The 24,789-nt window shown below is 42.1% G+C and overlaps 1 protein-coding gene across 1 annotated transcript; it reads right to left on the bottom strand.

Moving 5' to 3' along the window:
• Window positions 1-225: 225 nt before the first annotated feature.
• Window positions 226-24,390, bottom strand: GRPR (gastrin releasing peptide receptor). The gene is made up of 3 exons (XM_052674338.1): window positions 23,214-24,390; window positions 5,291-5,642; window positions 226-1,286 (listed from the first exon to the last, which is right to left on the bottom strand). The coding sequence occupies exons 1-3, from the start codon at window positions 23,630-23,632 to the stop codon at window positions 894-896; spliced, it is 1,164 nt and encodes a 387-aa protein (XP_052530298.1). The 5' UTR covers window positions 23,633-24,390; the 3' UTR covers window positions 226-893.
• Between the last annotated feature and the right edge of the window lie 399 nt (window positions 24,391-24,789).

The raw sequence follows: 24,789 nt of genomic DNA, 5'->3' as shown, positions 1-24,789 counted from the left end.
AAATGATTCCCCTTTGCCCTATTACTAATTGCATGTGTAAAAACTCACTATGCCTCCTGTTTACAAGCTCCCTTCAAGAATTGGAAAGGTGCAGTCTGAGGTGATGAAACACATTCACTATCTCACATCTTGAAGGCAGGAAGAGCAAAGTTGTGATGCCTGGAAAATGACATGCTGTTTCCTCTGTGACATGGCAAAAGTGCACACATTTGAAAACTGTAAACATATTCCAACTCACATTTATTCACATTACTGCTTTCACATTGACGTGGCGCAAGACAATGCTCATTTCAGATGGGGCTACCAACATACCCCAGTAAACTCTTGATACCTTTCACACCATTAATTAATACTGTACTCCTAACATTAATAAATACTTGAAAAGTCTGTAAATGACCTACAATGAACTCCTTTGTAAAAGTGTTTACCTTAGTTAAAAAGATTTATTTTGGTGTCAAAAAATGTCCTGCCAAGAACTGCTGGATGCAACTGCTGTTCTGATGAATTTTATGGACTGGTATGGTCTTTGTCACTGCTGTAAATATGTCTGAGTTTGGTGTTGAGGAGAAGGAGCTGAAGAACCATCGGAGGCAAACTAGATTTGATCTTGAGACCCTCACTTCACTCCTGTTAGAAGCATCAGGTCTTGAAGCCACACAGCCCATCCAAAAAACTGTTGCGGGCAGGTGCTAATGACTTGCTGCTCCAGTCATGCTGCAGCCCAGGATGAGATGTGGGATGCTTCCAGCTCCCCTGAGTTCTTTGAGTGCATCAGACTTCCTTGTACACACGTCTGCATGCACACATGGATATTAGCACTACTCATTATCCCCACAGAGCAGAACTAAGCAGCTGCACTAGGCATGCCATGCAGCTGTCCCTGACTATGTGTTTCAGACATAGCCTTCATGGCAGACGTGGTTGCCATTGATAAGGCTGAAGGTGGCCAAAGAGTGGTTGGTGCTCTTTAGGGAGGTCATTCGTGTGGTGCTCCTGGCCATGCTCTGGGAGCGGATGAGGAGGCGAGCTCTGCAGCAGAATAGCTGGTTGTTGAACTGTTTCCGAAAGCTCTTGCTGAGCAAGTAGAGTGCAAATGGGTTGACGCAAGAGTTAGTGAATGCCAGAATCCGAGCACAGATGCTGGCAACAAAATGCAGCACTGAGGTGTCCACCTCTGAGTAGTGATAGGACCGGTATAAATAGATGATATGAGTGGGAAGCCAGCAGAAGGCAAAGAGGCACACAAAGACCAGCACCGTCCTGGCCAGGCGTTTACGAGATTCAATCTGGAAAAAGAAAGAGAGATGCAAGTTAGTAGTCCCTAGATTGGGCAAGTAGCTGTTTTTCCCCAGTGCTGCACTTTAGGGGTTAGCAAATGAAACCTGCACTAGTTACTCATATACAATATATATATAATTTGATGTAAGCATTATATATTAAAAAGCATTATTAGTGTTATTAGTATTATAAATATTGTTATTAACAGAGTAGGGGACTGGGATATTTCACAGAGCACAGAGGCAGGACATTCTCCCTTAGGGTCATGTGGGATACATACACAAATATGCTGCCAGCAGCTCACAGCCTTTGAAGGCCAAGTGCGGCGTTCAGAGGCCGAAGGAGCTGGAGATGTCAATAGAGGACACTGCACTGAGATAACACTGAGGCAGCAGCAATATAGACCCTTCAGTTGGAAGAGTTGGGGCCAAAAGGAGAACGTGGATGTAGGTGGTGAGAAGGTGTATGTTCACCTCTCTTAACATAACTGGATTTACTCAAGGGGAAGGTGCTTTCATGATTCAGCCAACATGCAGTATAACCTTCACACAAACAAGTCACATTTGTGTTTTCCTACACATGCAGGCTTGGACTCAACCCAAAGTTACTGCTCAGCTGAGAGTAGCTGAGGTAAACTGTACCTGTTCTTTTGTCCACCAATGCTGCATGCTAAGATAACACCACTGAAAAACATATCTTTCCTCCTGACAAACATGAGAGTTATGAGAAAGGTCACACAAAAGGAGAGGATGGACAGCATTATTCACAAACACTTGTTGGACTACACTCCTGGCTGGAAGAGGATAGCCAGAAATGTGAAGATACGACATCACTACATTTTCAAGGATCACAACGCTTGCCCATCTGGTATTTCCTGTGCCTCTTCCCAGACACTTTCAGAGATTTGCTGTCACCTGCTTCTTGTACCTGAGCATAACCTGAATGGCCTGAAACTTTCCCCAACCTCGTCCCCTCTGTGCTTGCTCCTGCCCTGGTGAGGCAGCAGTGCCAAGCCAGGCTCCCAGCCACCCTCCATCCTCATTCACCTTCTGAGCTGCACAAGCAGATCAGAAACAGCAGCTGACAAAGGCCTGTCTTTGATCAGGACAACTGCAAGCAGGGAGTAGGCAGGAGAGACCTGAAGTGCCCATTCTGACTTTATTTTGTGCCCCTCTAATGGCACCAACTGAAAATTAACCATTGTGCTTGAGAAGGACTGACATTTACCAGGTGATAATGTCTCCAAAGAGAGGGCTGAAAATTAAATCCTTTGCGAAGAGGCTCTGCACGGCTAAGCCATATATTCTTTTAAATGTATCCTTAATTTGATACAGGGCTATTGAGGCCACATCTGCACTATAAAGAAAGGAAGCAACACAATAAAGAAATCAATACCAGTTGTTTCAGATGGAGACCTATAGCTCCTGAGTGCACTGCAAGACAGGAATGATGGACTGGTGGTGCTAAACTATAGCCTGGCCTTTTGCTTTCTGTGGACCTTTCCCCCAAAACTAAAGGGAGAAAGGGCTGCTTTTACTACTCGCTTTATTGTCACTAATCAAAACGGTCATTAAATCAACAGAAAAATGATCTCCAGGGAAGAAAGATTTATACACATTCAGAAAAGACAAAGAGAAAAGGGTTTCAGGGATCACGCATCATCTCATGGGCAGAAAACACATTTGTTTCACCTCAACACCAGAAGGCTACAGGAGATGAAATTACTGTTTCATGTCATCCTGAGGTGGAGATATCAGCCTGATGCAATTACGTGGACAATCATTCAGCTGAAAAATGGTTTATATCAGTTTAGTTTTGGTTGAAGAACCCCTCAGTTAAAGGCAGGGGATCTGTCAAGGCAAATAAGTTGTTCAGAAACAAGTTATCCTGTTGTTGCTTTCTTGCTTAGACAAGCCCAAGGCTCAGATTTGTTTCAGGTTATGCATTGATCTGAAGCATTCAGTTACACATGCAGGATTTGGATTTACCATAGCAGATGTCTTTTTTTCTCCCTAGAGGCTTACAAAAGGAGTAGACAAGAGTGAGCAATCTCCAGTAGAAAGCCAGGACTTAAGTTGGCCAAATCCTAGCAAAGTCACCTCATTTTGTGTAGGGTATACACATTTTCAGCAACACATTTTCAACCAGAGCATGAAACTCCCAGCAGTCCCTGACTGTGAGCTCTGCAATGGGATAGTTTGGGGAATTAAAAAAAAAATAAAACAAATACTCCTGGGTGACAATAAAAGGTAATCTTGATTTCAAGGGTACAAACGGAAGGCTAAGAGTCTGCATCAGTCCAGAGCAAATGTCCCACACAGGTAAATCGGATCAGTCTCAAGATGAAAGTTGAGGATACCACCTACTGGACTGGAAGATTGACCACTCTGGATCATTAGAGGGCATATAGTAAGTGCGATGGCCTTTCTGATCATCTCCAGTGGAGACCACAAAAAAAGAAGCATTTTAAGGAGGAGAAATATAACAAATGAAAGATTTCAGGGAAAGAAGTTGGACCTCTCCTTTTCTCCTGAGATTTCAGCCTGGACTGCAATCACACCCTCTACAAGATGAGTAACTTCAGCACAACTGTTAGGACATCACAGAATCACAGAATCACAGAATGGACAGAATTGGAAGGGACCTCAAGGATCAATGAATCTCCAACCCCCCTGCCACATGCAGGGCCACCAACCTCCACATTTCATACTAGACCAGGCTGCCCAGTGCCCCATCCAGTCTGGCCTTGAACACCTCCAGGGATGGGGCATCCATAGCCTCTCTGGGCAGCCTGTTCCAGCACCTCACCGTTCTCTCCGTAAAGAACTTCCCCCTGACATCCAACCTAAATCTTCCTTCCCTCAACTTAAAACCCTTGTCCTGCTGTTATCTACCCTTTCAAAGAGTTGATTCCTCTCCTGTTTATAGGCTCCCTTTAGGTACTGAAAGGCTGCAATGAGGTCACCTCGCTGCCTTCTTTTCTCCAGGCTGAACAAGCCCAGCCTGTCTTCATAGGGAGGTGCTCCAGTCCCCTGATCATCTTTGTGGCTCTCCTCTGGACCCTCTCCAACAGCTCTCTGTCTTTCTTGTACTGGGGCTCCAGACCTGTACACAGTACTCCAGATGGGCCTCACAAGACAGAGTAGAGAAGGACAATCACCTTCCTGTGACCCTGGAGGCCATCCCTCTTCTGATGGAGCCCAGGTCACCATTTGCTTTCTGAGCTGCAAGAGTACACTGCTGGTTCATGTGAAGTTTTTTGTCTATCAAGACCCCCAGGTCCTTCTCCACAGGGCTGCTCTCAAGACTGCTCCTTCCAGTCTGCATGGATGCCTGGGATTCCTCTGGCCCAAGTGCAAAACCTTGTACTTTGCTGTGTTGAACCTGATTAGGTTCACCCAGCCTCACCTTTCAAGTCTGTTGAGGCCCCTCTAAAAGGCATCCCTTCTTTCCGGCATCTCACCATCCTACTCAGTTCTCTCTCCTGACGACCCTCCATCTGTCACCATTCTCCAGCCTCCACTTCCCCAGTCCATCTCCAGCCTGTACTTTCCCCCAGCATAGTATAACACCAGCAGATGATGTTGCTGTGTCCCATTTCAGCCCTGAGGACTGAATTGGAAAGCCAGAATTTCCCTCTACATGAAGAGAGACTAATTAATGGAGCAACTCTTTCTCCTAGGTCCTTTTTTATACAGAAACTTTGAGAAGTTTCCTACTGTGTTACCCCTCAGCTTCAATTTCACAACACCACCACCAGCTTTATCCTTTCTCCTGCATCTTAGTCAATACCTTTCCAGACATTGGCATGAATCCGCTGCTGTGCCATGGTAACTGCTCTGCCAAAGTCTCTGAACTTAGGAAAATTAGAAGATGACTGTTGTGACATAGTTTATGATAATCTATTAAAATTAGCACAGCAGCTGCAGTTTGCTTTAGTGCAAACTTTCCTATGTAATCTCTCTTTACTTGTTCATGGGAATTGTGTACTTATGAAGAAAGTAGTCTCTACCTGTTTCCTTACGTGCACATTTCCTTCCACAGGGATGTTGTAAGCACTCCGGATCAAGTTCTTAGCAATGAAATAATAATATACTGAAATGACAGACAGAGGAATGATGTAGAAGATCAGAAATGATGCCATTGAATGGATTTTGGGATGCAACCCATCAGAATGTGGGTAAGGAGCACAGCTGATGAAAGTTTTATTAGTCCCTTTGTCATGGAAAGGGTGTAAATCTGAAAACACTGCTTCAGGAATGGCAAGGAGCATGGATGCAATCCAGATTACAGCAGCTCTCACACAAATTTTCATCAATGCATGGGATGCTTGGATCTCCATTGGTCTTACTATAGCTTTATACCTAAAAAAAAAAAAAAGAAAAAAAGATAAATTATTTATTGACATCAATGCTGACCATTTATAAAACTAAGGCATTGTATTTTTGCTCATACTTAACAGATACTTTCCAGAAAAAAAAATTACTCAAGACTGAAAATGGTTGTAATTTTAAATTTTGCCATTTTCAAAAGATTTCTCATTTTTAAGCAGTGTCACCTGTTCTGAGTCCATCCACTTTCATGTGTATTGGTTCTGGGTTCATTTAATTTGTCATTTACCCAACAAAGCACAGTGCTGCACAACATTAATAAATATAAGTCCAGATAGGGTTAAGATAGGATATGCCACCATAGACTTCTCTTGAAAAGTGTTACAGCAGCTTACACCTCACTGACAGATTCTGTTGAAGGAAACTGGATGGGTTACTTGGTTTGTAGACTTTGTCACACATTTCATTTTGAGCTGTATGTTGGCCTTTTGGAAGCAAACTCTGATGCTTTCTCAAGCTAAGCTTTCTGTGTGTAACAGAGGCAGCAAGTATGAGGTTCTGCACTGATTTAACTGGGTAATTGTCCTATTTACAGAACAAACATGTATTCAGCTTCTAGTTAGAAGAAAAATCCTGTTTAATATACCTGCTATGTTACATCATACACATATATTTACATATGCATTTATACTTATATTTATATTTTTTTTTCTGTAAAAAACATAAAAACACACATAAGAACATACATACTGGCATTTACATTTGCATTGTGGATGGTCACACACAGACTTCCCAGAGAGTTGGTTGATGCCCCATGCCTGTAAGCATTGAAGAGGCATCTGTGCAACGCCATAGTTAATATACTTAAAATTTTGCTTAGCTATGAAGTAGTTAGGCAGTGGTCTTGATCATCTTTCCCTTCCCCTTTCTCCTTGTCTCTCCCTCCTTCTCTCTCTCCCTTTCCCTTTCCTTTTCTCTTTTATCTGGACGTCTTGTCACCTGCAGATGTTTCTCCATACAGTTCCACAGATGCCTCATGTAGATGATTTTTCCTTTAACGGACTGCAAATACTTTCCTCATTAGTTTTCTGTTTAACTGCTTCTTCTCAATATCTCCAATTCCTCCTTACTCTAGCTATACAGCTACAGTAGACAAACAGTTTTTCCAGGCTTGCTTAGCACTTCTTTAACTTGCACATTGAAGCTGGATGGGAGTTAAGTGGTGCCATATAAAAAGCACAATCTTCCAGGTCAATATCATAATCTCAGGTGAAGAAAACCATGGCACACACACAAATACGGTTTTGCAAATATTGCAGTAATTGAATGGATGAGCAGGCAGATTAGTAAAAAAATGCAGCCAAACCAGCTCAGTTTGCAGTTTGCTTCACCAGAAAATTGGCAGAAGCACTAGCTGAGTGTCTGCAGTAAAGTCTAAAGAACATAAACACAAAAGAATGTAAACATAAAAACAAATTACGATATAGTCATAAATTTATTTAATTCAAAGCTATTTCTGTAACTGTTTATTATATGCTCATCAACACGGCTTGTCAGTGTAATTACTTCAGGGATTTTCTTGCATATTGTATAGCCAGCTGAGAGAATATTTTCTAGTATTAATTTCTAATAGCATGAACGAATGGAAGTATATAGAGAAAGAGTCTGTTAAATTTCTGTTAACATTAATAGATTGGAGACAGAAAATTGATCCATTTCAAGTTATTAGTACATTTTAATTGGAGATGTCATTTCCAAACAATATAATTTTGAAAGAACGTGATTAAAAATGGCTAAGAATGCTGGCACTGATAATTAGGCATTTAGTATGTTTTATAAAGCCTGCTACGACAAACTTAGAAGAAGATGTGAGAGACTTTTTACTTGCAAAGGGCTCTCTGTAGAGGCAAATCATGAGGTCAAAAGCACAAAAAGATGAGACAGGAAAAACAAAGCAATTAAAAACAGGTTTTGAAGGGGTAGTTTGTCAGATGTAGGAACACAGATGCATGTTTCCTAAGGAGCTTGAAGATAGAATCAAATTATTTTGTTGACTATCTCCATTACATTTTTTATGATGGGCTAACTTATTCAGAAACCTCCAGTGATTGTGTTCATCTGAGTATTAATGCTTAATTGCTTGGCACTGATCTGGTGGGAGTCTTCATTTCCAGGTGCCTTACAGATGATCAATGGGCACACCCCCAAGTTATGTTTCATCAGTTCTGCCTCTCCACATTGGCTTTGGTTCTGGACAGTGACTGCAGAGGGTTGCTCTGTTTGAGAGCACAGGGCAGTCATGTAGGAAGGTCAGTCCCCTTGGGCTGGAAGGGATGCTGGAAGATCTTTCTGTGTTGGTTGCTCCTGAAGTGAAAAATCTGCTACTCCTCGTGGGTTTCTGAGGGGGGCTCAGAAAATCCTTTGTGAGCTTATTTTTCCACACAGTTTAATGATAGAGTCAACACTGAATTTTATAATCTAGTTGCAAATCTTTAAGAAATGCAACAAGGTAGACTGGTCTTGAACAGCACCTAGATCTATTTTTCAGACTTTGTCTTTTCAGCTCATATATCAGATGTTATCCTGAACCTTCCCACAATTTTGTCCACCACCATTTCTCTTTTTCAATGAGATAATCTTTTCTTTGTCCCCTATCAGCTTCATATCAGTTGCATGCCCAAATTCTCAAATACCAAAAAATCCCAAGCTCAAAGAAAGTCCTAGTGGCTATTACCTTTCCTGCTAAATGGCCGGTCCTGTGCAATTGAGAACAGGGCTCTCTCCTGTCCTGCAGACACTGCATCTCTACCACTGGTAGTGGGTTTTGTGCTGTCTGGACATGATGGTGGCCAAGTTCTCTGTCAGAATACTGAGCACCATTTTCCTGCTTTGCACAGTCAGATCAGCTGGGGTCAGCTTCTCAGGAACTTAGCATCTCTGGAACACTTCCAGTTTTCTGAGATAGGTTGCTGTTTGAGATATAGGAAAAGGCTAATATGTGCCATTTACACATCCAGCAAATGTATTTTCATAGAATAGTAGATTCTTCGAGATTGGAAAAGACAACTGAGATCATCTAGTCAAAGCGCCAACCCATCACACCATGCCCACTAACCATGTCCCCCATTGCCACATCTAAACATTTCTTGAACACCTCCAGGGGTGGTGACTCCACCACCTTCCTGGGCAGCCTGTGCCACTGTCTCATCACTCTTTTGGAGAAGAAACGTTTCCTAATATCCAACCTGAACCTCCCGTGGCACGACCTGAGGCCATTCCTTCTCAGCCTATTGCTGTTACCTTCGGAGAAGAGCTGACTCCACCTCACCACAACCTCCTTACAGGCAGTTTGTAGAGACTGATGAGGTCTCTCCCCTGAACCTCCCCTTCTTCAGACTGAACAATCCCTCAACCACACCCTACTCCTCACCAGTTTTGTCGTCCTTCTTTGGACACGTTCCAGGTCTTCCATGTCTTTCTTGTCTTTCTTAGGGCCCAAAACTGAGCACGGTACTTGAGGTGTGGCCTCAACAGTACTGAGTGCAGTGGCATGATCATCTCCCTGCTCCTGCTGGCTGCACTATTTGTGTTACAAGCCAATATGTCACTGGTTTTATTGGCCACCTGAACACATTGCTGGCTTGCATTCAGCTGGCTGTCAACTAAAACCCCTAGATCCTTTTCTTTTTTTAACTCCTTACAACATGCTATTTTGTCTCCTAAGAAAGGAACAGACTGAGGGTAAGGAGCTTAGGACTGACTGAAACTGAATGAATCAAATCTACTTCTCTGTGTCTGCATTAGACCATGGAGATACCATACATCTCAACTACTACAGCTGGTCAAGTGCAGGGCATCAGCCTAGGTGCCCTCTATGGTCAGTGGAGAGAAAGAGGCAACTGTGGAGATGATTTCTTCAGTTCAGAAATAGGTACCTGAGAGGAATGGGGTGGTAAGTCCTCTGGAGTTGCCCTTTCTCTGCTTTCCATAAGCAGAGACCAAGCAGTAAGATAACAAGTTTCATCACCTATTTTAGAGGGCTAAACCTAGGAGTAAGTTTGAGATATTTGATGTTCCCATATTTAAAATACAGTACTTGAATAATTTAATCAAAATCTCAGTTTGTCTGCAGTAACTCTACTCGTGGCTGTGTATTCATCACCTCTGCTTGCTCTCACGTTGAGTTTCTGAATGATATGATACTACTCTTTTCCAGCAAAGTCATTCCCCTACACATTAAATTCCCCTATATATTTAAATAATTCTTCTCAGCCATCAAAATCCAAAAGTATGACTCATGCCTTGCAACAAAGACCAAAACTTAAAAGGAAAAGCATACCTTCTGATGATTCCGTTGAATAAAAGATGGCAGTTAAGAATCTGTGTCAACTCCAATCTCTCCAGCTGTCAAAAAGCCCAGGTGAAAATGACTGAGCTGCTGATCTCATAGGAAGTAAGAAACAGATGCTGACCTTTACAACTGCTCAGTCTTTGAACTTATCTCTTCCTACTGTGCTTGCTAACTAGCAGCCTGCCTGGCACAGGAGGTACCAGTGACCTTCTGCTCAGGATGGTTGCAAGCATGTCCCTGTGTCTCATGGTTTCAGCTTCAGCCCGCACTAAGAAATTATGCATGAGGTTTTCTGAAAAGCAATTAATACAATCATAGGATAGCCTATATAGTAGGTCAGAGTTTTAGCTAGTATAAGCACCAATTTGTAAGACTACAGCAGATCGTTAGCAGTCTACGAGGTGCTGTGAGAACTCACCCTGACGTGTAACCCTCTCAACTGCTGGATGGCTCCAGTGCTGTCCCTCTTCTCCAGGTCTGCCTTCAGGTCTCCAGGAGAAGCCTGATCAGAGGGTTGCTTCAGTGCAGTGACCCAAGTAATGGAAAGGGCTTGTGTAAACCCATCACTCCTTACTGCAAAATGGTATCTCTACCATACGGGACTGACAGAGCTTTGGACCAATAGTACTTTGAAAGTGAAAGCTGTTCTGGTACAGCATATTTATTGCAAGAATTCAATGACATATAATGCATGATCACTTCTTAATCTAATCCCAACAATCCACTTTTTAACTTTTGTGAATTTTCTTTAACAGCTAGAATTTAAAACTATGCCAGTGCATGCCTCACCATACAATGCTGAAAAATATCTTATAATGTCTTTTAGGATCTCTTCTGAGCTCCTTGAAGTGTTTATTGTCACTGAAGTGACAATAAACCACCTAAATGTGGCACTTGCACAAGGTCTTTCAGTGGTAAGTACCTTTCCCATTGAGGTTAATAAGACACAGAAACTGAAATACAGTGTCATTATCATCGTGTTAGTAATAATGTTACTGATGTTAACACCATGCAATGTACTCCAAAACTTGGACTATGCAAACATTGGTTAATACTGTACAGTTAGTCCCAAAGCCACAACTTCAATTTTAAATTAAATTTTAATTTTTTAGTTTCATCATGAAAAAGGTAAGGGTCCAAAGAGATGCTAAGGTTTCCTATGTGCAGCTTCTCTGCTGGTACAAAGTGTGCTAGCCATCTCTGTGCTCCACAGCTAAGACAAGAAAATGTACACCAGGTGAAGTATGAATAGCCTTTGCCTTCAAAGTCATGTTGCCTGTATATTCCTAAACATGCAGATATAAAGACTGCATTTTCTCTTCCACTGGAGGGGTAACTATCTTATCCTCAAAATGTCACCTCCAGTGCAACCTTCACGTTTTTTTCTTTCCACCTTCACCAGTTAATAAGTTCTGCACCAGAGGGCGGTGGGCACAGAACAACCTCCCAGGGCAGTGGGCACGGTCCCAAGTAACAGTTCAAGAAAAGTTTGGACAACACTCTCAGAAATATGGTTTGAATTTCTGATGGTCCTGTGCGAAGCCAGGAGTTGGACTTGATGATCCTTGTGGGTCTCTTCCAACTCACAATAATCAGTGATTCTATGATTCTATGAATTTACTTGCTGCCTGCTACCACAGCTACAAAAACAAAATTAAAACAACAAAATAACAGAAGGAAAATGGGAGGCTTCCTTTGGATTTCAAATTAATGAACTCCTTATGTCTCACTCTTTCTAGGGAGGTGCCTTCATGCTATGTGGAGAAGATGGTGCTGTTGCAGCATTAGCTTTCTTTCCTCTTCTATGATTGCTTCCCCCTTCCCTTTGAGCAATTAAAACTAATATGAATGTTCCGTATAACATCCCTCACTGTACACCTGGAAAGTATGAGATGCAAAGAAAGCGGCTTTTTTTAAGCTTGCAGATGTCACTTTCTGAGGCATTTTTAAATGTAGCATGGGACTGCAGTTGCTGACAGTGGTAGTGGGGAAAAAAATCTTCCTCCCTCATGGCAACACAGGCAGCTCTTCATACAAGTGAGTAACTGCAGGAGGTGTTCCTGGTGACATCCCTTCCAAGGCAAATATGAAGTCATACTGCATATAGCAGGACCTTGTGACTCTACGAATACTCTTGCAAGAAATATATAAAGAGAAAATAATCCTCCATATCCTTCTTAATAGGATATGGGACAGTGTCCCTCAAAAACAGGTTAGCAAGAGTACTTTAGAATCAAGGAACTTTTTCTGTAAATAGCATCACCTACTAGGAGCTCTTGGCTCCTACTCCTAAATTTTCATCACAATTTAGGAAAGAAATGCACTGAAAATTGTTCCAATGAACTTTCAAAAGCCTGGCCCACTTCTGCTTCACTGCCAACCACACTGCATAGACTGCAGCAGGCTGACAGAAAGATTAGCTGTATTTCAGATCCACTTTCAGGTTTTTCTCTGAAGGAGAAAGCCACTTACTAACTTTTGGATCTGTTTAAAATAAGCTCTATTTGAGAAACTGGGCAAATGTGAACCTAAAATTTCAATAAAAAGCAAGGATTAGTTGGAATGGACTGAAAGGACTGAAGCCTTAGAAAAACAGTCATGTAAATTGCTCTGAAGTAAAAACTTTGAGTTCTTCCCAGCTCTACAAAATGAGCTCCTGAAATTGCAACCAATTCCTATTGTAATGATGGGAGACAGAAGACCTGCCTCTTGGTCAGCACATCCCCAGATTTTTTCTGTTCCCACTTCTAAATGAAAGAGGGAGAAATTTTGTACAGTTCATAGTTCATCTGTTCCTATTTTTAAGCTTACCATGTGCGCCTTGATCTGGTCTTGGCCTACAAACAGACTGAATGAAAACCTTATTGAAAATCTGTAATTATGTTCTGCTAGTATTACATTATTGATTTGTTCACATAATATGCAGGACTGGCTCAATTACCATGTAAAAAAGACTCAAGCTAAAGAGAAAAAGTTGATGCTATGCAAAGGCTGCACAAATGAAATATATGGAGCCTTGCTGAGAGAAAAGTTTGATTTTGAAAACCACAAAGAAGTCTTAATAAATATTAGAAGAAGTTTATGAGAAATGTAATGTCCCAGACTTTCTTATTGTTTCCACCATGAATACTGTGAATATTTATAGCTCTGAAGAGAAATAATTGTAGAAATCCACAAAGTTTCTGGACTGTAGAACCCATCAGCACATTCTGGCAATCTATTTCAGGTCTATCTGCTTTCTGTATACTTACTAAATTTATCATTATTATGCATGACTGCTGGGTGAACACTTGTTATTAAAAACTTAAGTAAATTGCACACAGGCACAAAGACATCTCTGATGGACTTACATGCATTAGCAGGTACAGTCCGTTTCCTTTCTCTTCCCATTAACTACATTTGAAATGGAAAGAAACCAGATGCAGTGATGAAAGTGGTGTAGTTCTTACTTTTTAAGTGTGTGTTCAAATTTTAATCCATATACCTGTACACTCCTACATCAGTCTGAAATCTGAATGGATGGGAATTTCAATCCAGGTATGAGGTCTCCATTAGGATGAAGTATTTTGCAGAACTTTAAATTGCACTACACCTTGCAAGTAAGAAAACTTACATACTAACCATTTAATAATGACTGTGTTATTCTTAATCATGACAGTCTAGAGCACAAAGTATTTCAAAAATTAACTATACGTATGGAAAAAGAAAAAATGGATGTAAAGATCACTGAAGAAAACAGTGAGTGTCCCTGGGCAATGCTGTCCTGTTTAGAAAGATCCCTTTGCACCTAGGATATATTTTCCCTGCAGGTGATTCTCAGTCAAGCCTCCAAACAAAAGCTTGGTTCCAAGTCAAACATTTCAGTGGCACCAGCCTACATGCATGCAATTGTATGTGAGATGTGCTGTTTGAGGGAGGGCTGAGACGATCAGTCTTATTTCTCCCAGAAGCATAAAAGGTAACTTGAAGTATAGCCTCTTAAAAAGAAAAGTGTGTATATATATGGGGTAATTGCTGGATATCTCTGTTCCTGCTACAGAATTCTATTAGAGTTTCTAAAAAATGGCAGTTTCTCAGCTCCAAAAGTCCTGCTTGTGAGGTGCAATGAATCAATATTGCACTTTGTTCTGACAGAGAAAGCAGACTGCATAACTGACCTATACAAATTAGCAGTTTCTGATCCTATAGCAGCCATGCTGTGCTTATCTTTCTCTTGTGGAAAAAGTACATTTAAAAAAAAAAAAAAAAAAAAAAAAAAAAAGGAAGTAGCAGGCTTCCTGCCTGTAAAAGTAGTTGTCAGTACAACAAACTGGAAATGAAAAAGTAAAGTGGATGATACTAATGATACATCAGTAGCTGACCCCAGCCTTCCTTATCATTCCCACCTTGCCCTGAGAAAACTGTTAAGGGCAAAAAACTGCTCTGAGTGAGAGAAAATGAGGAGTTGTACTAAAACCTCAAAGAAGTAATTAAAAAAAAATCAATATAGAGCAGATGGGAAAAAAAGCAAAAGTAAATGACAGCAAATATTGGAGTTTAAAAATGTCGGTGTCTGATAAGGAAAGCTGGAGGAGCCAACAAAATATCAAAGGTCACTGTGTGACAGACAAATGCACATTTTTAAATACACCAGGAACAAAAGAAAATCATTAAATGGTGAAGATATGAACACTGATGGAAACAGGGTGAGAGGAAATTGCTAGGTATTTAAGACCAAATGTGGAGGAGGTGTTTGCAGCATGTGTGCAGAGCTACAGTTGTAGTAGAAAAGTCACCAGCTGTATTAAAGAAGATGTGAGCCAACATCTGCCAGCATAAAACATTTTCACACTAGCAGGCCTGAATAATTTTCACCTAGGAGTAATGAAGGAAAGAGCCTGAGAACAACTGGTGATAAAATTTTTTTGCAAATCTTGAAAAACTGGAGAAATTTCCAAGAATTGAAGCACTGGTTTATACTGTGTCCCCTCTCACATGCCTTTACAATCTCTGCCACCCTCTCATGCAAGGTTTAAAACAGATGTACAGGTTGAAGACAGGGGAGCTGCAGCTGGTGGGGACCTACAGCACAAGGGTCACCTCAGTGGGTCACCAAATACGCCAGTAGGAAGGTAACAGTGAGTGGAACCATTTCTAGTCTGGGTTCTGAGAAGGTGCTCTAGCTGCAGTGCTATTTATTATGTTTATCAGGTGCCCTGGGCACACTATAAAACCTCTTCTGGGAAGGTCTGCAGATGGCACAGTTGTTAACCAGACTGTAAAAGAAATATTTCAGAGTCATTGGGATAAACAGCCACAGTCTAACAGAAGCCATTTTAACTCCTACAAGTGCAAAATAGTATGTAAAACACTCGAGTGAGCAGATTATGGGAAAAAAAAAAATCAAAAACAAAAACCAACCAACAACAAACAGCAGGGAAAAAAAAAAAAAAAAAAAAAAAAAAAAGAATCTTTTAAGGGAAGAGAGGACCAACACTTTGGAATGCTTCTTTTTCACCTGACAAAATGAAGTGTCCCACACCATTCTCATGGTGTCAAGGCTTTAGTGCAATCAGCACATGAACTAGTGAGTAAAAAGCAGTGAGCTATGCTTATCTAATGCTTCTGCCCTTTCTGCAGCCTTGGCAATAACAAATGTCTAGGAGACCATCACCTCCTTATTAACTTTTATGAACTTTTTATGAACGCTTAGCCATGGTAGGGCAAAATGGTCCACTGCTATTTTTGATTGTTATTGTAAATTAGGTTGTTAATAGCATCATGGAAGTGATAGTGCCTTTGGTACCTCCATGTAGGACCATGCTGAATGGTCTGTCTGTGTTACTATATGCTTTTAAGAAGGCTGTGGATGCCCCACCCCTGGAAGCATTCAAGGCCAGGTTGGATGGGGCCTTGGGCAGCCTGAGCTGGTGGAGGGCAGCCCACCAGGGCTTTAAGGTCCCTTCTAATCCAAACCATTCTATGATTTAATGGTTCAGTGATTTAGCATTCTATGATTCTATAATTCTATGATTATATGTCAAACACCAGGAAGTATTTTGAACAGTCTCTCTGAAAAGGAGATGAGATTAGAGAACACAGCTTTAAATTAGTCTAGCTGGATGATGTTTCTCCAGAAGCTTTGATCACCACATGAAGGTATTTTCATGTGAAAAAATAAGCAGGAACAAGGGATATTTCCATTCTACTGAGAAAGGCACAATAGTGAGAGGTCAGACAAATTTATATTTGAAATATGACAATTTCTAAGCAATGAGAATAACAATATTGAAGAGCAATGACAGGGAAAAGGCACTTTTTGTTAGAATAATTAGAAAGTTCTGCAGTGTCACTGAGATGATCTGTTTTAATCCAAATTCCATTATATGTGCAGAAGCCTCTGTGCTGGTGAGAAGACCAGCTGAACTGGTTGGCTGGAGCTATCAGTGCTGGCCCAGTTCCTGCCTCTCTGGCTCTTCTGTATCATTTGGACAGCCATGACTAAATCTCATGCTTCAGAACTGTTTGGAGGTACAAAGAAGCAGTTTGGGCTCTCAGGATGTCATGGTGCTGTCTTCTGTCCTGCCTTCCTACACAGCTGCATAGTCTATAGACAGAGGACAAGCAAGGACAGGATGGACAGAGATCTGGCAGTGCTTTTCACTTTTATGCTTGGCAAATTTCTGCATTCTGGTTAAATTGATCCCTTGCCTGGGGTTGACAAGGTAATTTTCTGCGAGTGATGCCAGATTTTCTGCCTTTCTCTACAGCAAATATATACACAAATATGGTAGCACTGGATGCCTCTTGCTGCCCCACTGCTGCGGGGGTCTAGGCACCACCTGCATTTCTGCCCAAGGCACAGGTTGGTTTCAGAACTCTGAAATTCCCTGTTTGAACTGATCAGATGACACAAGAGCAAAGCAAAGAGCCTGCTGCAGAGAGAAGCTTGGACAGGACCTCACAACCCCTGGTGACCCACATGATGTGAGTGAACTAGGCATGTGGGTGTGGAGCTGGTGAGAGGCAATCCATGGGGGATCTGGGCTGTCTCTCAAGACGTTCCTCAAAATAAAAACAGGTTATTGCAGAGGCTGTCTGCAAGCAAAGCAGCTATAGGATGTTTCACTTTGCTACACAAGCTAGCTTTTTCAGCTTCTGCTCTTTTTGGCCAGGCTGTTGTTCACATCTGAACACCAAGTACAAATGCCCATGCTGATGGGAAAGCTGATGGCACATTCTCCATGTCGAGTTGCTCTCCTTGCTAACGGTGTGTACAGCACCTCGTGTTGTGGGACCATGACAACTGATTGGGGATTTCAGATTTTACTGAAATGTAAACTATAGGCAATCCAAATTTTCTTCCTCTTGACTGCTTAAATATTGACACTCTCCAACACATTATTACTGACTCTAGCCTCGGATTTGTGTGCCAGTTCACTGATATGAACAGGAGCTCTAATTCCTGGTTATAGAATTGCATATATTGTGTTTTAGCCATCTGCTCCGGCTAATCAAAATACTCAGAAAGTTTGTGCTGTTGATCTGTTTCTCTTGGTACAGATGGATGCAGGAGCTTAGGAAATGAGAGCTAAAAACAAGGGTGTTGACAGTGTTTATATTGTATTGACATAGTGGCCAGCAACACAGGATCTAAGACTTTGTGCACTGGCTGAAAGAGATAGAATCATAGAATCCTTAGAGTTGGATAGGACCTTTAAAGGCCATCCAATCCAATTCCCCTGCAATGAACAGGGATACCACAGGTACATCAGGATGCCCAGGGCCTGATCCAGCCTCGTCTTGAAAGTCTCCAGGGACAGGGCATCCACCATATCTATGGGCAACCTGTTCCAGTGCCTCACCACTCTCACTAAAAAAGACCCTTTCCTTACATCCAGCCTGTATCTACCTTCTTTAAGCTAGAAATCATTTCTCCTTGTTGTATTACCACAGACCCTGATAAAGTGCCTGTTTCCTTCTTTCCTGTAGTTCCCCTTTAGATACTGAAAAGTCACTATCGGGTCACCCAAGAGCCTTCTCTTCTCCAGGTTGTACAGCCCCAACTCACTCAGCCTGTCCTTGTAGGTTTTCCATTGCTTGGATCATTTTTGTGGCCCTCCTCTGGACGCATTCCAACAGGTCTGTGTCTCTCCTGTACTGAAGACTCCACATCTGAACAAAGCATGTATCTCTGAGCATACTTTCTGCCATTAGCACAGGAAGAGCAGTGGCAGGGCCACCATAACAGCAGCATGGATCCAGTGGTGCCTCCCAGTGCTTCACTGAGAGGGAAGTCTTGGGGATGGCACCCTAAGCCCCTCAGGAATCCTCTCTGGTATGGAAGGACTGATGTTCTGGGTAAGATTATGTCAGTAGATCCAAAATATGCATACAGGGGTATCATTCTCCTTATTTGCACTGAGCACACTGAGGGTTGTCTTGGTCATTTCTCAGTCACAATTTTAAAACCATCCTGAGGCCGCACAATAACTGCAACACAAGTAAATTGCCCCAAAATAGAGTCATGGAATCATTAGAATTGGAAAAGACTATGTAGTCCAACAACCAACCCACCACATAATGCTCGCTACCATGTACCTCCGTGCCACACCTGAACATTTCTTGAACACCTCCAGGGATGGCGACTCCACCACCTCCCTGGGCAGCCTGTGCCACTGCCTCACCACTCTTTCTGAGAATAGATGTTTCCTAATACTGAATCTGAATTTCCCCTGCTGCAACTTAAGGCCTTTACCTCTCATTCTATCAACAACATGAAATCAGTTTGGTTTTCCGTAGCTTTATTCTCAGATAGCACACCTAATCTCCCTTTTGTGGAGATATAAATAGAACAAATGGCCTTACATATAGACACTACTTGTTCACTGGAATTGTACAAATTATTAAAGGTGGGAGCTGGAGACGTCCAAAGCAGAAAAAGGATGAGTCTATAAGCAAAGTTTTTGTATATTCAGAAATATCTTTCTAGAAATCCTGGATCTGTTTCTTTCCTTCCACCATCATTATTTTTTTGAAGAAAAGGGTTGTGTGGGTTTTTATTTCTTACATAAACAAACTGATGTATGTGTTCAGAGTAACATCAGGTGTTTTCAGCTGTGACCTACTCCCAGGGAACCAGGGCAGTGGGAAGCATCACTGCAACCCTGCATCCATCCCTGCATCCCAGCAGTGAGGGCAACATTTTGAAAAGTCGTTATCATTATTAATGTCCTCATCATTATTAATGTCCTCATTCCATTTCTTGGAGCTCCCTCTCTATTGCAACTCCTGCTGCCTGCAACTTGTCTCTGCAAGGTATGCCACCTGATGTCAGTTTGTGATGCCATCCCACGTGTCTCCCCATGCTAAATGCCACTCTCTCCTCTGACTGGCTGGCAGCAGCTTCAGGCAGCAGGCATTCCTGCAGTTTTCCAGCAGTAAAATCTGGATAATCTGAGGTGCTTAAACTAAAGATTCCACTTGAAAACTCCAATTATGCTTTACACATGCTGCTGTGTGCTTGTAAAAACAGCATTACTTCAGGAAGGCTTCACTGCGTGAACACTGTGGTGTTTCTATTTTTTTTTACTATCTCAGTGAAACAGTGGGCAAGTATGATTGGTGCCTGACAGCTTGGGTAATTTAAATGCAAATGCCTAAACTTTGTCAGTGATGTGAGAAACAGTCAATTAAATAGAGACATCTCCCATGACAAGGGTAATTAAATGGGCTGCTTTTCCTCTTACTGTGCAAAGATTTTCCTTAATTTCCTGCCACTTGCTGAGCCAGCTTTCCTGCATGGGCTTGCAGCCCAGGTGTGACTGCTTGTGCACCTCTGTACCTCCCTTAACACAGGAGTAGGGCAGGAAGCCAACTCATGCTCCCTCTTTGCAGGAATGAAGAGCAGCTAAAGAAATCTGCTGTCCTGACAGAGCAGAAGAGCTGCTCAGACAGATGTAATTCCCCTGTCAGCATCATCTGGAGCCCTTGTAAAGCACATAGACCTGCATACACAAGCATAACTATTTGTTTCCTTGCTTTGTTGCTTAGCCCTGTTGCCTTATCGCTCCTGGAGGGCGACTGTAAGGACATCACAGGACTTAACCCTGCCCTGGCTGCTTGGTGAATTTGTCAGGCTCAAAGGAAAAGTCCTGCAGTCAGCTCCCACAGCTCTTGTAAATGCAGCTAGAGTTTTCATTGAGAAAGGTTTGCATAAGAGCAACGAATCCTCTGCGTAACCTCTGGGTCGTGGCTGGTCAAACCACTGAGCTGCTGTGGGTACTCTGTGATGGAGGCTGACACTGAACTCAGCCTCTACAGTCATCAAGAGATGATAGATTTGGTGTTATTGACCCTACTTAATGCATGATGAACTGGAGATGGAAAGAGCAAAAGTCTACCTCAGGAAGGTACATCCTTCAACCCATGGTGTGGGCTGAGCACAGTGTACTAAAACAAGGCCCCTCAACTTCAGAAGTGGATCCAAAGCAACCAAGATGGTTTGAGCACACTCATCTCACTCCTCTCCCCCATCATGTATTTGCTCAACACATTTACCCATTGATTTTCAAACTGTGTTTCAGTAGTCATCTGGGAACAGGTGAACACTTTGGGAACACTTGCATCACACTCCAGTGCTTTTCTTTACACATTTCCGATTTCAGAGATGCCAAATCTCTCTCCTCCTCACATACAGGCATCTAATCCATACTAAACAGGAAGGCTTCCTCTATCCCCATGGAGAGAGGGAGAGATCACAACACAGTGATTCAACTTGTCTCTGGAGATATCTTTCTCCGTGGAACAGAGACATCTTGTTGACTACCCTGGAGGGGCTCCTTCCTTCAGACAGAAGAAGCCAAGGGAAATGAGCTGTGTCTGTACAGTGTCACATCCTGGACTCCTGATTCCTTCTTCTACTCTGATGTCACCACTGTACCTGTTAGCTTCTACAGACATTTCCCTGTATGGCTGAGCTGGCTAGCACCCCACTTGCAAGGCCACATCTTACCCCGGATGTGGTCTGCTATGGAACTGCTACAGGCTCCAGGGTCAGCATCTCTTGGCCCCAGTGCTGATTGCCCCTCCAGAGACCCAGGCAGTCATCATCATGCTGCTCACAGCCAACTCACATCTTGGAGGTTTTCCCTGTACATTTTATTTTCTTAATGATTCTGACATGATTAATATTGGGTCTCAGAGTTCAGGGTGAGAGTTTCCAGAAAATAAAAATAGAATATTGATATGTGAGCTGACAAAATATAGACCACATTATTCTTTAAGAGAACTATTCTGGCACTGCTGTTAATAAAACAAAACAAAGGCTTCAGTAAACATAGATAAGACCTATTTGTGGTTCAGTGAGCAGCAGTTAAGATTCATAGACATAATAAAGGTAGGATTTTTATTATCTCCTTCTAACTGGACAACAAATGCATTCAAATACAGTAAAATGGTCACTTGAAAATGAGAACACAAAGTCTTCTTTTACACATGACTATCTCCATTATGGCCAAGCGGCATGAAAAATGCTGTAACTTCTTCTTTCCCTTCCCCCTCCCTCCTCCCTCCCCAGTGCAGCGTGAGGATTAACACTATTCAGATTAAGCTGAAGTTGAGAATTTAACGTCACCAAAACCTACATTTCCACAGCTGCTCTTTCTTGTGTTGCTGATTTGTTTCAGGTAAAAAACCACCATTTATGTGCTGCCCAGTAAAAGCATTTGCAGTATTTACATTATGCAGGGCACAATCAGCAACAAATCTCTCTAATATATCGCCTTTATGACACATCTCTCTTTTCCAAACGCTTTTTAGAACAACTCAGAGGACCGCTTTGGAAAGATGAGTTTCTTGGAGAAACACTTACTGTTTTCCTACAATTTTCTTTAGAACAGTGAGGTTCCAGCTGTCACAAAGTGCAGGTGATTCTTGAGAGATTGTGCAGTTTTCCCATTTTGCCAACACTTTCACAATAAATGTTCTGAAGACTTCTATCTGCACATTGCCATGTTTGCCATCTGCTACTGGGGCAGACAGTATGATTTCTATACATTATCATGGAGGAGTTGAGCTGCTGTGGCTAGAAAGCATATTGGCTGTGTGTCTGAAACACAGTGATCTGTTTTCACTGGAAACCCATACAGTTTATACTGAAACTACCCTGAAAACTGAGCATAAAGTGCCTGTTATTTTAAAATAAAAGGCTGAGAGACACAGCACAGCATGCAAGGCACTGCTTAACACAAGGCTATTTCCACTTCTTTGTGACTCAGAAACTGTTCTCAGGACTTTTTGAGCAGAACAAAATTATAAGGATCTCTTTCTCACCAGAAATATTACTACCTCTGTGAGATTTCCTAAGTTTAACATATGTGTTCCACAGTCTCTTCTGAATTACCAGTACTAGGAATAAGATGTCCTGGCCTCTCTGATGGGCGCAGGAGTTCCTATAACAGACAACAGTCCTGTAAGTACCTACATTCTTTTTGGAAAGCAAGGCTTAATGCTTCAAAACAATATTCAGATTCAAAGTCTTTTGAATTTACATCTGAATGCTCTGAGATAATTTTACAGATCCTCACAGCAATCCAAAACAGAGATGGATTATTAAAAGTGTACCACCTGCAGAAATGGAACTTTTTTCATACGATCTAAAGCAGCGTAGTTATTGCATGTTATTTTCACCAAACTTTATTGGAAGACAAAGTCTCCAAAGCAGACCAATTATTATTGACTAAGCAGTAAAACATTTAATAGAGAGAAATATACTGACTGCAGCAAACTGAGATGCCTGACTTCAGGCATCTTCGCTTGAATACTTTGAACATATTTCATGAAATATGGCCTCATTTGTGATTAGCCATAAGGAAGTAAGACACTAGAAAGAATTAACTCTAACTACACTTCAAATTGCTGCTGCAGTGCCTTTACACTTCATGAAATATGCATCAATTATCTTTTTTTGAACAGCGTTATCTTTCAGTTCAGCTTCATGAATCGCTGCTTTCTCTCCCTGGGCTTGACTCACTCTTGTTCTTTTAATTAAGTTGGTCTATTTGCTAAACTGCACAAACATTTAGTTTAACCTAGAAAACGCTACCTGCATTCACAAAACTCCTCAAGTTTTGTGCTCATAAGCACTCGAAATTAAGTGAAGTTGCTCTTTGTCCAATGCTAGGTTAAAAATGCCTCTAATGAGCAATTCTACCTGAAAAGATCCATTCCTAACTGTGCATTTTACAAAATCAAGGCTGCAGCAGAAAGCTTACCTGTCAGCTGAGAGAGCAGTGAGAGTGAAGACCGACACCCCTACAGAAGTGAGCTGTATGAAAGGGATGAGCTTACATCCGATCCTGCCAAACAGCCACTCATCAGCAAGGTACCTGCTGGCATCCACAGGCACACAGGTCACTAACAGCAACAGGTCTCCCAGAGCCAGGCTAGAGATGAACAAATTGGGGACGTTTCTCATGGATTTCACAGTACAGAAGATCTTAATCAAAGTGATGTTACCGATAAGGCCTATCAAAATGATGATCCCGTAAATGGTGGGGATGGCGTAGAGGAAGGCTGGGTAGAACCACTCGTCGCTGAGGACGGAGAGATTTGCGCTCTGGTTGGCAGAGATGTTGCAGAGGATGAAGTTATCAGTTTCCAGGTCCAGAAGTAGGCACTCCCCAGATGCCATTGCCCTGCTTTCCTCTTTTCGGAAGACGACTTTCTTTGAAAATCCTCAAATTTTTTTTTTTCCTTTAATTTTCCCACTTCTTGGTTGCTTTAAACAGTCATAAGAGTTTAAAAGTCATATCACCTTGTGACACATATCAAAAATAAATAGAAGAAAAAGGCTCCACACATTGCTCAACTGTACTGCTTCTGTAAACTGAAAGGAGAACATCTTCTAGCAGAGTCTGAATCCTGGAACTTGCTTTTTCCTCATTGCCTTGTCTCGCCGTTAGCTGCTCCTCAGCTCTGGCAGGCCAGTTATTACATCCAAAGACCAGTAAGTGGGAGGCATTTTCAGCAAGAAGGCTAGCTAAATTCCCAGCATCAGCTCTGCCGAGCAGAGCAGAGTCTGAAACAAGGGAATTACAACCAGCGAGAACTTTTGGTAGCAGCCGTCACGCTGCATTCCCCGACTCTTGCAGCTCTCAGTTCTTGCACTCCACAGCCGGATTTAAAGTGAGGGAAAAGCACCTCTCCTCCGACGGTTCCGATCTTATAGGCAGGATCTTCCGGACGTCAATTCCTCCCCGGCTTCCCATGATGAGAGCGGGCTGGCTGACACGAGCGCACTCATTCCGCGGGAGCAGAGCCGGGGAATGCCGGCCACCTACTGGACGATCCCATCACTGCCTGGCAGGAGCAACACGGAGAGAGAAAACCTCCGTTAACTCTTTCAATGAAAAAAAAAAAAAACCAAAAAACAAAAAAAACACCACAACCCTGCTCTCTGACACCTCGTGAGACGAAAGTCACAGCCTCAAGCAAAGCTTCGTTTATTCCGTGCAGTGGATGGTGTGATCAGAAAAGCAATTCTGCCCTCTTAAGTGAGGTCGCACTTTGTTTGCACTCTGGTATTCATTGTTCCAGTGAAGGAGCGTAATGATAAGGAACCAAATTCATCCCCCAGGGCAAATGAGCTGAATAAAGCCAATTAAGATAAAATCAGCAATATAGTTAAGAGAAGCAAATGAGTATTAGCACTGTGCACCTGCAGTTAGCCAAGCAAGCCTGAACTCTGAGCTCTTTTAGTTTATGTTTTAATTTGGAGACAACGATAGCAAAGGACAAAGTTTACCATTTGGTGCAGTCATCACTGTTTATGGGATACCCACCATACAC

This window comes from Tympanuchus pallidicinctus, unplaced genomic scaffold (genome assembly GCF_026119805.1).
Source record: "Tympanuchus pallidicinctus isolate F22 unplaced genomic scaffold, pur_lepc_1.0 scaffold14, whole genome shotgun sequence".
Taxonomy (NCBI): domain Eukaryota; kingdom Metazoa; phylum Chordata; class Aves; order Galliformes; family Phasianidae; genus Tympanuchus; species Tympanuchus pallidicinctus.
This window is presented reverse-complemented; position numbering and strand designations above follow the sequence as displayed.